The sequence below is a fragment of the Pelophylax lessonae genome, assembly GCF_965119305.1.
Source record: "Pelophylax lessonae genome assembly, chromosome: 12".
Taxonomy (NCBI): domain Eukaryota; kingdom Metazoa; phylum Chordata; class Amphibia; order Anura; family Ranidae; genus Pelophylax; species Pelophylax lessonae.
This window is the reverse complement of record NC_138779.1, coordinates 60,582,818-60,595,175: the sequence shown is the minus strand read 5'-3', so window position 1 is coordinate 60,595,175 and position 12,358 is coordinate 60,582,818. Positions and strand designations below refer to the sequence as shown.

Sequence of the window (12,358 nt, the reverse complement as noted above, 5' to 3'; positions counted from 1 at the left end):
TTCTGTATCCTGTGAATGCCTAATGTACCTCCCTCCAGCCACCAAATACTACGTTCTTAGCTGTCAGGTAAACCCATGTGGTCTAATTATTGGGGCCTATACTGGCCGACACTTACTTCTTTATCCTGTGAATGCCTATTGTACCTCCAGCCACCAAATACTACGTTCTTAGCTGTCAGGTAAACCCATGTGGCCTAATTTTTGGGGCCTATACTGGCCGAAACTTACTTCTGTATCCTGTGAATGCCTAATGTACCTCCAGCCATCAAATACTACGTTCTTAGCTGTCAGGTAAACGCATGTGGGCTAATTTCTGGGGCCAATACTGGCCGACACTTACTTCTGTATCCTGTGAATGCCTAATGTACCTTCAGCCACAGAATACAACATTCTTAGCTGTCAGGTAAACCCATCTAGGCTAATTTTTTGGGCCTTTTATGGCCGACACTTACTTATTTATCCTGTGATTGCCTAATGTACCTTCAGCCACAGAATACAATGTTCTTAGCTGTCAGGTAGACCCATGTGGGCTAATTTTTGGGGCCAATACTGGCCGACACTTACTTCTGTATCCTGTGAATGCCTAATTTACCTTCAGCCACAGAATACAACGTTCTTAGCTGTCAGGTAAACCCATGTGAGCTAATTTTTGGGGCCAATACTGGCCGACACTTACTTCTGTTACCTGTGAATGCCTAATGTACCTTCAGCCACAGAATACAACGTTCTTAGCTGTCAGGTAAACGCATGTGGGCTAATTTTTGGGGCCTGGAATGGCCGACACTTACTTCTTTATCCTGTGAAGGCCTCATTTTTCAGACTGGAATTTAAAATCAATGGGTCTGTAAACGTTCCGCCAAATTGTGGAATGGATGCGGACCCATTTTACAGATGTGTGAATGGACCCTATATGTATTTGACATGTATTTACCGGCTGCTGTCAGTTCTGGCTGATTTAAGAAAAAAAAATAATAATTTTTAGGGCAACTTTTCCAATTGCAATACTTCTGTTATGACATTGTCCATGTGCTGGGACTATTTGTGCTCAGCTAGTAAGTCTTTTGTGGCTGCAAATATGACCTAAAGGTTTTTAAAGTTCGCCTCCTATTAAAGTCGCGGACTTTTGAGAAAATTTGCGGCGGCCTTTCGCGAACCACCCCGGCCGATGTTCGTCCATCACTAGTAGTGATGTCATTGCCAAAATGTGGATGTGTAGCCATATTTAGGCAATAATATAACCCACTTCATTTCCTGCCCAATTTCTTATATGGCTGGGGATCCTTGGCCATGTTAGTGATTTGACATGGCGATGTTGGGGGTCAGTAAGGGTGCAGCGGCTGCAAGTACCCACCGCTTCCTTCACAACCATTGAAAGCTGAAAGTTGTCACGTTTATCCACACTGAATGACCTAAATGTTCAAATGCTAAGCTCATCCCTTTTTACTATCAAAAGATATTGAAAAAGCATTTGTTAGAGACAACTGGGACTTCCTAAAACTAGCATTGGAAAATATAGGACTAGGTGACTATACACACTTCCCCATGTGAGAGTCAGAATCAATGGTTCCCTATTCTCAAGCTTTCCCATTACCAATGTGGCACATCAAGTATTAACCCTTTCCTTTCTGCACTTTATGCTAATCCTTCTATGCAGGGACTAGTGAGGACATTGGATTGGTTCTACCAGAAATCCCACAAACAATGAGTGACTATTACATTTATAATCTCCACATAGATTTTCAAGCTCTTCTGTGGTCAGCTATACCATCCAGATCTGAACTAGGTTCCCCTTTAACAGAAGTCACAAGATTGTACTGGTTGGGAACAGTCCATATCTTTAACCTGTCTGTATTCCTTGAACCTTGACCACCTTCTAGACAATCTTCACCTTCCCCCTCGACTCCCTTTCCCAGGACTTGGTATAAAGTTGCTTCTGATTGGCCAACTGTTAGTGCCAGCTTGCTCAAGCTCCAGTCCCGCTTCTTTTTGAATAGGAAAAAAACCCACTGCTATTATGTTTTTATCAAAAATTGTAACACTGTGATAATACTAATATATACCAACTATAACGTAACTTTCAAAATAATAGTGATAGACAATAAGCGCCATGCTAACAGCAGTCTATGCGTGCAAACACAGTGATTATAATCTACAGATAAAAGTTAATATATTATCAACAGTTCTTTTGTGTTATTTATTGTGCTTCACTTTCAGTGTGATACTCTATCACTGACTCCCCTTGTGTTTTACCAGCAGTGACTCCAAACTCTCACCCTGTATAGCATGGGGAAAGGATTCCAATCACAGCAACTTACAAATAGGCTGAACTTCTACTTTATATGTTGCCGGAATGTACATGCCCATTTTGTATGTGATGTAGCCAAGTTAATACTATGTGGCAAAACAATAATCACACACCAGCAAACACGCAGGGTGTTAGCATGGTTGGGACTAGAACTCATCATCTAGCAGTCTTTGTCCATGAGCATAGAGACCACTACACCAATGTGCTGAGTAAAATTAGATATGTTTGAAAGTTTAGGATACATAAAGAATGAATGTTGATAATTAGAGAGCTCTATAGTCTGCTAATAGGAAATCTAAAAGTTAAAACGCATAACAGATACATAACTATACCTAAAAAAGGAATGTAACCATAATAGCTGACATAACTCTGTAATATTCATTCGGAATATCGGACTTAACCGGTTATGAAACCGCAACCGCGAATCCATGTACTCTAATCGGAATTCACTATTGCATCTAGCCGTAATTTTACATTTGCAGGTCCACCTAGTTGAGGTCTTAATTGCTCTAGATGGGAGTAATTAAATGGGGAGTGAGCATTTCTACTCCTTCCTTTTAGTGAATTAGGCCCTATGTACTAGCAGTATATAACCTACAAAACAGGAATGGTGAATGGTTTAAAGGTGAAGGCCACTGACATTTTTTGTGGGTCGGTGCTGGACTTTTACTTTTTCAACTACATTTTGGTGTCAGGGAGAGATGCCTGTCAGCTGCTGGGCAAGCAAGGGGCAAGATAAGTATAGCTGTTTTTTCCGTTGCCCCTAGATGATTCATTGTAGTGCTGGAGTATTCCCAAACGAAGCCTCTTTTTTTTGTTTTTTAATGTTTAGCGTTAAGGTGTAGAAGACTGCTGAGCCCTGACCTACACAGTTCACCCTTCTATATACTGGGAGGTTGTTTTGGCTCCCCAGTTCCTCGATACACTGGAATGCAAATACCAGGTTACTTTGTCTGTGTTTAGGTGTTGGGGCTTTGAATATCAGAGTATGTTTGACATTTATTAGAACTGAAGAAGCTGCTAACATAAGTAGCAGAACATCTTTAGCATTTCAGATACAGGCCACTTACTTCTCCTAATTAAAGTGATTGTAAAGTCTCGTCTTTTTAAAAATAAAAAATAACGAACATGTTATACTTCCCTCCTCTGTGCAGTTTATTTTGCAAAGAGTGGCCTGGATCCTCCTCTTCTCAGGTCCCTCTTCGCTGCTCCTGGCACCTCCCTCTTGCCGAGTGCCCCCACAGCAAGCAGCTTGCTATGGGGGCACCCGAGCTGAGCTGCAGCTCCGTGTATCCATTCAGACACAGGGCTGCTCTGCGGCACCGCACCCTCTCTCTCCTGATAGACTAACCGACTTTGATTGACAGCAGCAGGAGCCAATGGCGCTGCTGCTGTGTCTCAGCCAATCAGGAGGGAGAGGGGCCACTGAGGGACTCGTGGACATCGCTGGAGTGAGATGGGGCACAGGTAAGTATTAGGGGTGCTGGGGAGGCTGCTACACCCAGAAGGTTTTTTATCCTAATGCATAGAATGCATTAGGAATAGGATGAAAAACCTTCTGACTTTACAACTCTTTTTTACGCCAATACAACATTTATGCCAGTTTGTGATTTATTTTCATAAAGTTCATAAAGTTTCATAAAGTTGCAAATATATTTTAATCCTTCGTGGAGAACACACACATTTTACACGGAATATTTAATTAGTGACAACATTAAAACTGTGAATGATGTTTGACCTGCTTAACATTTCATAATGAGCAAAGTCCTTTCTAACTATAAGTATTGCATTCCCTTTATAACAACGTTGTCAGTTTTTAACTTTGTTGGTGAAGGTGATAGTTACTATATTTGTATATTGTTCATTTTTTTTGATTTTTCAATAAAATAGTCTTTTTAATTAAAAAGATTCCTCTGTGATTAACCTCTTAAGGGTCTTTCCCTTTTTAGTACTATATGTTACAATTAGTCTAGAGGACACTCTCACTAGTTAATACACTTGTGAGTGATTGTTGGGTCAGTGGGGGTTAATCTGAAGTAATTCCTCCCCCACTGAGACATTATTTGAGGTTGAGCCAGTACCTTTTATCCCTCCTCCCTAATATAACTTGCATTCCCTGTTTCAGTTGCAGTGCACTGCAATTACCTGAATCAAGCTTCCTTTACTCTCCTAGAGTAAAGATAGATCAGCATGGAGACTCCGTTCACATCATCTCAAACCTACATTGATGAGTTTGACCCTGTAGATTACTACAAAACACACTATCACCCTGAAGAAGGAGCTATGACTGGAGAATGGCTTGATTTTGCATTGCGGAATCTTCATGAAACTTTCACTTCAGGTAAAAACTGACTGCTTTATTTGCCTTATTGCTGCAAGAATTGTCCCACATCCTCCATTCGTCTCTTCAGTCTTTCACAGTTGTGCAGCAGGCTCTTCTCCTGTCTGAAAAGTTCTATTTGTGGTTATAGACGTAGTCATTAAACCCGAAGGAGCCACTTGATGTGTCAGTTCCTTTGTTCTCGTGCCCACGACTCTGCGAACAGCCCCGTATTCTGACATACTTGGCTAGGATAAGGAGGTGGTTGAAGATACCTTTGTGTATGTATACGTGTACTGTATGTGTATATATATATATATATATATATATATATATATATATATATATATATATATATTGATATATATATATACTGTGTATGTATATATATATATATATATATATATATATATATACACACACACACAGTATCTCTCAAAAGTGAGTACACACCTCACATTTTTGTAAATATTTTATTAAATCTTTTCATGTGACAACACTGAAGAAATAACACTTTGCTACAATGTAAAGTAGTGAGTGTACAGCTTGTATAACAGTGTACGTTTGCTTTTACCTCAAAATAACTCAATAGACAGCCATTAATGCCTAAACCGCTGGCAACAAAAGTGAGTACACCCCTAAGTGAAAATGTCCAAATTGGGCCCATTTAGCCATTTTCCCTCCCCAGTGTCACGTAACTCTTTAGTGTTTAAAGGTCTCAGGTGTTAATGGGGAGCAGGTGTGTTAAATTATGTGTTATCGCTCTCACTCTCTCATCCTGGTCACTAGAAGTTCAACATGGCACCTCATGGCAAAGAACTCTCTGAGGATCTGAAAAAAGAATTGTTGCTGTCAGTGCTCAAACCATACGCCGCACACTGCATCAAATTGGTCTTCATGGTCCCAGAAGAAAGCCTCTTCTAAAGATGATGCACAAGAAAGCCCGTAAACAGTTTGAAGACAAGCAGACTAGGTACATGGCTTACTGGAACCAATGTCCTGTGGTCTGATGAGACCAAGATAAATCCATTTGGTTCAGATGGTGTCAAGCGGGTGGGACGGCAACCAGATGAAGAGTACAAAGACAAGTGTGTCTTGCCCACAGTCAAGCATGGTAGTGGGAGTGTCATGGTCTGCGGCTGCTGCCGACACTTGGGAGCTACAGTGCATTGAGGGAACCATGAATGCCAACATGTACTGTGACATACTGAAGCAGAGCATGATCTCCTCCCTTCGGAGACTGGGCCGCAGGGCAGTATTCTAACATGATAACGACCCCAAACACACCTCCAAGACGACCACTGCCTTGCTAAAGAAGCTGAGGGTAAAGGTGATGGACTGACCAAGCATGTCTCCAGACCTAAACCCTATTGAGCATCTGTCGGGCATCTTCAAACAGAAGGGGGAGGAGCGCAAGGTCTCTAACATCCACCAGCTCCGTGATGTCTTCATGGAGGAGTGGAAGAGGACTCAAGTGGCATCCTGTGAAGCTCTGGTGAACTCCATGCCCAAGAGGGTTAAGGCAGTGCTGGAAAATAATGGTGGCCACACATAATATTGACACTTTGGGCTCAATTTGGACATTTTAACTTAGGGGTGTACTCCCTTTTGTTGCCAGCGGTATAGACATTAATGGCTGTGTGTTGAGTTATTTTGAATCGACAGCAAATTTACACTGTTATACAAGCTGTACACTCACTACTTTACATTGTAGCAAAGTGTCATTTTCTCAGTGTTGTCGCATGAAAAGATATAATAAAATATTTCCAAAAATGTGAGGGGTGTACTCACTTTTGTGAGATACTGAATATATATATACTGTATAGACCAGTGATGGCGAACCTTGGCACTCCAGATGTTTTGGAACTACATTTCCCATGATGCTCAACTACACTGCAGAGTGCATTAGTATCACTATAGACTGTGGTATAGACTGTGTATATAACTGCACAAAAGTCTAAGGCAGGCAGGAAAAAAATGCTGTAAATTAGGAAAACTTTCAGAAACAGAAGTGTTAACAGTTTATTTTTTATCAATTAACAATAGTAATGATAATAAATACAAGTCGCGCTATAAATGATCAAACATTTAAATCAAAAATGTAATTTGTGAAGTAAAAATTGATGAATTGTCCAAAAAGTCAGTGAAAAACCAATTCTAGTGAACGTGACTGTGGATATCCGTGTAAATGAAAGGCTTACCGGAAATCAGTAGATAACGTACCAAATGATAGCATAGACTCCAAAGGAAATCCGGGAAAGGCTGTACACAATAAATCCCGGAATCTCGAACGACCACCACAATGAAGTTTTATGCGTGGAAAAAATTAAAACGCCATAGCGTAAAACCAAAATAACAAATGGAGAACAAAACTAATGCACTCAATGTGTGGAACTAACACCAAACACATTCAGTGATAATAAAGTCGAACAAAGGTGTCTGAGAATATTAAACAGTAAATAAAATATATTCAAACACTAGCAGCGCTATAAGCCGAACTTTGGTGAATTAACACAAGTCCTTAAACATACAGATGGGTATTCCGGTCCTGGAGCCAGTGGGTTATACACAGTCCTTTGAACAAGGTAAGGGTGTGAGAGATCCTGACTACATCACCAGATTTCCACCACCACTTTGTGCTCCCCCCCTATACTCAAAACTCACCAGACCAAGGTGAATAAAGATCCTTCAAAATCTCCTCCACTCGGCTGTATGGCTAGACACTGGACCCTCTTTCCTCTTACATTCCCAAAAGTTTTCTCCGTTCAAGAGCGCATGTAAGTGAACAGAGTGGGGGCAACAATAGTGTAATTCCGCCAATGACGTTTATTAAAACACACAGCACACAGCAAACTTAAGCCCCTCTCCCCTCAAGATGTCTACTTACAAGAAGAAGCATCTAGTGAAGGCATTGAGTGAGAATGTATATACGCTGGGTAACTTCAAAACCAATTCCCAAGGTTCAGGGGTCATGGATGAATTCCGGCGTGGTGTAGGTGTCATGGGCGACCGCACACATCGGCTCTGACGCGTTTCGTCTTCTGACTTCAACAGAGAGCCCGTGTGTGCGGCGCGGTCGGTTCCTCTTTATGGTAACGCCGGCACATGTGCATTTGCGTTACCATAAAGAGGAACCGACCGCGCTGCACACACGGGCTCTCTGTTGAAGTCAGAAGACGAAACGCGTCAGAGCCGATGTGTGCGGTCGCCCATGACACCCACACCATGCTGGAATTCATCCATGACCCCTGAACCTTGGGAATTGGTTTTGAAGTTACCCAGCGTATATACATTCTCACTCAATGCCTTCACTAGATGCTTCTTCTTGTAAGTAGACATCTTGAGGGGAGAGGGGCTTAAGTTTGCTGTGTGCTGTGTGTTTTAATAAACGTCATTGGCGGAATTACACTATTGTTGCCCCCACTCTGTTCACTTACATGCGCTCTTGAACGGAGAAAACTTTTGGGAATGTAAGAGGAAAGAGGGTCCTGTGTCCAGCCATACAGCCGAGTGGAGGAGAATTTGAAGGATCTTTATTCACCTTGGTCTGGTGAGTTTTGAGTATAGGGGGGGAGCAAAAAGTGGTGGTGGAAATCTGGTGATGTAGTCAGGATCTCTCACATCCTTACCTTGTTCAAAGGACTGTGTATAACCCACTGGCTCCAGGACCGGAATACCCATCTGTATGTTTAAGGACTTGTGTTAATTCACCAAAGTTCGGCTTATAGCGCTGCTAGTGTTTGAATATATTTTATTTACTGTTTAATATTCTCAGACACCTTTGTTCGATTTCTTCATGATTATAGCAGCTGCTTAGACTTTATGTCAATATTTGTTATATCAGTGTGCCATCTTGAGTTCTGTTGAGCGCACGGTGAGTGTATTTATGAGATTGGTTCTACCATAACTTATACAACACTCCGTTTTTTTCCAGTGATAATAAAGTGCTCGTGAAAAAAAGGATTATATGAGTGAACTTATAAATTCACATGAAATCCAAGTGTTGTGGTAAGAAGTATGTGAAGCATCCGCCACCAAGACAGACCAGTTAAATACTCCTTACCAAATGTAAAAAAAAAAAAAGTGACAGGCTAAATAGTAAACCGAGACACCTCCACCGATAGGAATGCAGCTTACCAGAAAGGAGTAGTATAGAACTCATAGTAAAAATCCACAGAAAATCACAAACATACTGGAGCCGTATCTTCAACACCAACACTAAATATCCTTACCAGATGATAATATATAGGCAGATATTGATGGTGGATGTGTACAGAAAGCTGAAGACCGGATCTCAGATGCCGACCAAAAGGGGCTCAAGGATTGAGAGCGATGCAGGCAGGTATTCAACCATAGAATAAAAGAAGGGGCGCCATAGCATAAAATCCCACAAATTTATTTGTAATAAAAAGAATCACACTTACAATGATAGATGAACAACTGGCAACGGAGAGACGAAAAAAGCAGCCGCCGGCCAGACGGCTCCGCTCGCCTGTACTTCCTGAATGCTGGTGAGGGTGACGTCAGCACGCCGTGACCTGACGCGTTTAGTCAGAGATGACGTTATCAAAGGTATGGGCGGCGTGCTGACGCCGCCTATTTATATCCAAGGAAAGCCCTGAATTGATAACCGGAAGTTCCCAATCCGCCATATTTGAGATGGTACATGAAAACAGGAAAAAGGAAGTAATATGGCATGAACCGGAACTACCCGATCGGCCATATATTGGGAAATTTGGGATATTGGGAAAACAAGATATAAACAAACAAAGACTAGAAAAAGCCAATGACTCATTTGATTAAGTAATTTGGCTCAAAATAAAAACAAATAAATCGGTAAAAAAGTTGGCTATATGTATTAATTGTAAGAACCGTCAGAAACCTAAGGTACTCCACCAAGTTCCCGTGATGGTTGGAATTATTGTCCAGAACTGGCAGAATACCTATAAAAAGGCAACCAATGTAAAATTTATATTTAGGATATGGATACATTGGATAGTCCGGTGATCAATTCAGGACAGTATAGGAACATCCCAAATAAAATATACATATAAAATTACATAAAATTACAAAAAATAATGACAATATATCCAAATCAACCCTGAATAATAAACCAATGAGTCTGGACATATAAATAGTATGAATAAACCTATGCATAAATCATAAATGTATGCACAACAATAACCAATTAGTTCATAATTGTTGTTAAATACGGGTAAAGCTATGCATTATCAATAAATGCGTTTACCTCGGTGTCTACATTTAACCCGAATGGCGTATACATTTTCAATCTATAAATCCAGGACATCTCTAATCGGGAAAGGCCTCTAATAAGGGGTTCACCCCTCCAATGGGGTGTAAACTTATCTATTCCCAAGAATTAGGAATTAGTGTTCTTAGGGTCCCTATTATGGACTAACGCATAATGCTTGGAAACAGAGTGTTTGGGGAATCCCTTTCTGATATTGGCTACGTGTTCGTTAAGTCTAACGTTCAAGGGACGCTTGGTTCTACCAACGTACTGGTAGCCACATGAACACTGGAGCAAATATACCACCCCCATACTAGTACATGAAATAAAGGGTTCAATATCATAGGATTTCCCCGTGCTGTGAGAAACAAAAACCTTGGTGTTACGTTGTTTAATGGAGTTAAGGGAACAAATCTGACACCTATTACATCAATAGAAGCCCGTCAGTTGATTCAAAAATGTGGGCTTAGGCTTCGGTGGTTCTAAAACATTGGGGGCTAGGCAATTCCTCAAGGACGGGGCTCCTTTAAAGACAACCCTTGGCCTATCAGGTAAAGATTTACGTAGGACCGGATCATTATTAAGAATATGCCAGTGACGGCGAATCAGGTTTTTAATATTCATATGTTGGCTAGAGAAGGTGGTAACAAAGGGTGTGACTGAAGAAGAGGAAGATCTGATAGTATCTGTATTTTGGGGTCTCAACAGTTGGGCCCTATCCAGTTGATATACTTCCATGAGCGTCTGTTGGAGAAACTCATAATCATACCCTTTATCGAGAAATCTATCAGTCAAAATGTTCGCTTGAGTCAAAAAATCTTGAGAATTTGAACAATTTCTCCTAATACGGAGATATTGTCCCTTTGGTACCGCCCGCAGCCAAGGGGCATGATGGCAGCTGTCAACTGGGATATAGGAATTCCTATCCGTTGATTTGAAATAGTTAGATGTTATAAACTGATTGTCTTTGATGGTTATGACAATATCGAGAAAATTAATAGTGGACTGGCTGCACTCATAGTTGAATTGTATACCTCTTGAATTGGAGTTAAGTGCCTCCATAAAGGACAGTAGGTCTTGATGATGACCATCCCAGAGGAGGAGGACATCATCTATATACCTTGCCCACAACAACACCTGGGGTCTGTGATGGGCATAGATGACATCCTCCTCCCACTGGGCCATAAACAGGTTAGCCAGGGATGGGGCATATTTAGCCCCCATAGCGACACCTGTAACCTGGCGGAAAAACCTCCCATCAAGCCAAAAATAGTTATGATGGGTGGCAAACTCAAGCAGTTCCATAATGAAAGAGATCTGTCGATTTGGGATCTGTGAGTCTCTATTAAGGTACATCCTAACTGCATCTAAACCGATGTTATGTGGTATGATGGTATACAGCGAAGAAACATCCGCCGTTACCATCCAAAGGTTAGCAGTAGGAGTTAAATCAGACAGTAAGTTGAGAATATGTCTCGTATCTTTCACATATGAAGGGGTCTTTTGGACTAAAGGCTGCAGATAAGAGTCAATATATTTCCCCACCCAGGACGTCACAGAGTCTATCCCACTGACAATGGGACAACCCGGGGGGGGGGGGGAAGTCAGACTCTTATGCAGTTTTGGGAGATAATAGATTACTGGCGTCCACGGACATTTCGGGACAAGAAAAGCCCTTTCTTTTTTAGTAAGTATATTGGACTTATAACCTTCTTCCACAATCTCCTCTAATGTTTTTTTATATTTTATCTTAGGATCCGAAGGCAGCACAATATAAGTTTTATCACCCAGTATCCTATGCATCTCCGCCATATAGTTCTCCCTATCTAGGACAACTATTCCTCCCCCCTTGTCCGCTGGTCTAATGACTAGATTTTTGTTATTACACAAAGAATCTAGCCCTTCTTTCAAATCATTGGGCAAGGAGGTTTTGTGTACCTGGATTTGGTCAAGATCCCTAAGTACTACATCCCTGAACACCTTCAAAGAAGGTGCCAGGGTACCTGGCGGGTTAAAGAGTGATGCATTGGATAACCCAGAGTGTTGATATATCCGGGGTCCTGTGCATTGATCACTAATGGGATTGCTCATTATATGGCGTTTCACGTTCATTTTTCTTACGAACTTATGAACGTCCATATATGTTTGAAATTTATTGAGACGTTGTGGAGGCGCAAATTTAAGACCTTTGTCCAAAATACGTGTTTCAGAGTTATTCAACACCACTTTGCTTAAATTGAAAATACCCGCACCTTCTAAGTTTTTGATTTTTTCAGATTTGCTGCGCCTGCCTCCCCTACAACCGCTTGTGGTTCGGCAGGACGTTTGATGCCTTGATTGGCTTTGGGAAAACCCCAACCAGGATAGCTTTGCGTAGCCAATGGCTGGGGGTTAGAATTTTCAGGAGCCACCTCTCTCATCGGGCGAGTATTAGTCTGATGCTCGGGTACGTCAATATCGCTAGGGACCTCATTATGCCTAA

At 41.4% G+C, this 12,358-nt stretch overlaps 1 protein-coding gene across 1 annotated transcript in view; it reads left to right on the top strand.

The window, feature by feature from the left end:
• The window catches only part of LOC309568298 (uncharacterized protein), a gene marked incomplete at its 3' end in the record, with an annotated part of 95,584 nt that overhangs the window by 55,144 nt on the left and 28,082 nt on the right, over window positions 1-12,358 (top strand). Inside the window, exon 4 of the mRNA XM_082273966.1 lies at window positions 4,490-4,646. Coding sequence (XP_082130092.1) covers window positions 4,490-4,646 — 157 coding nt within the window. The remainder of the gene's footprint in view (window positions 1-4,489; window positions 4,647-12,358) is intronic.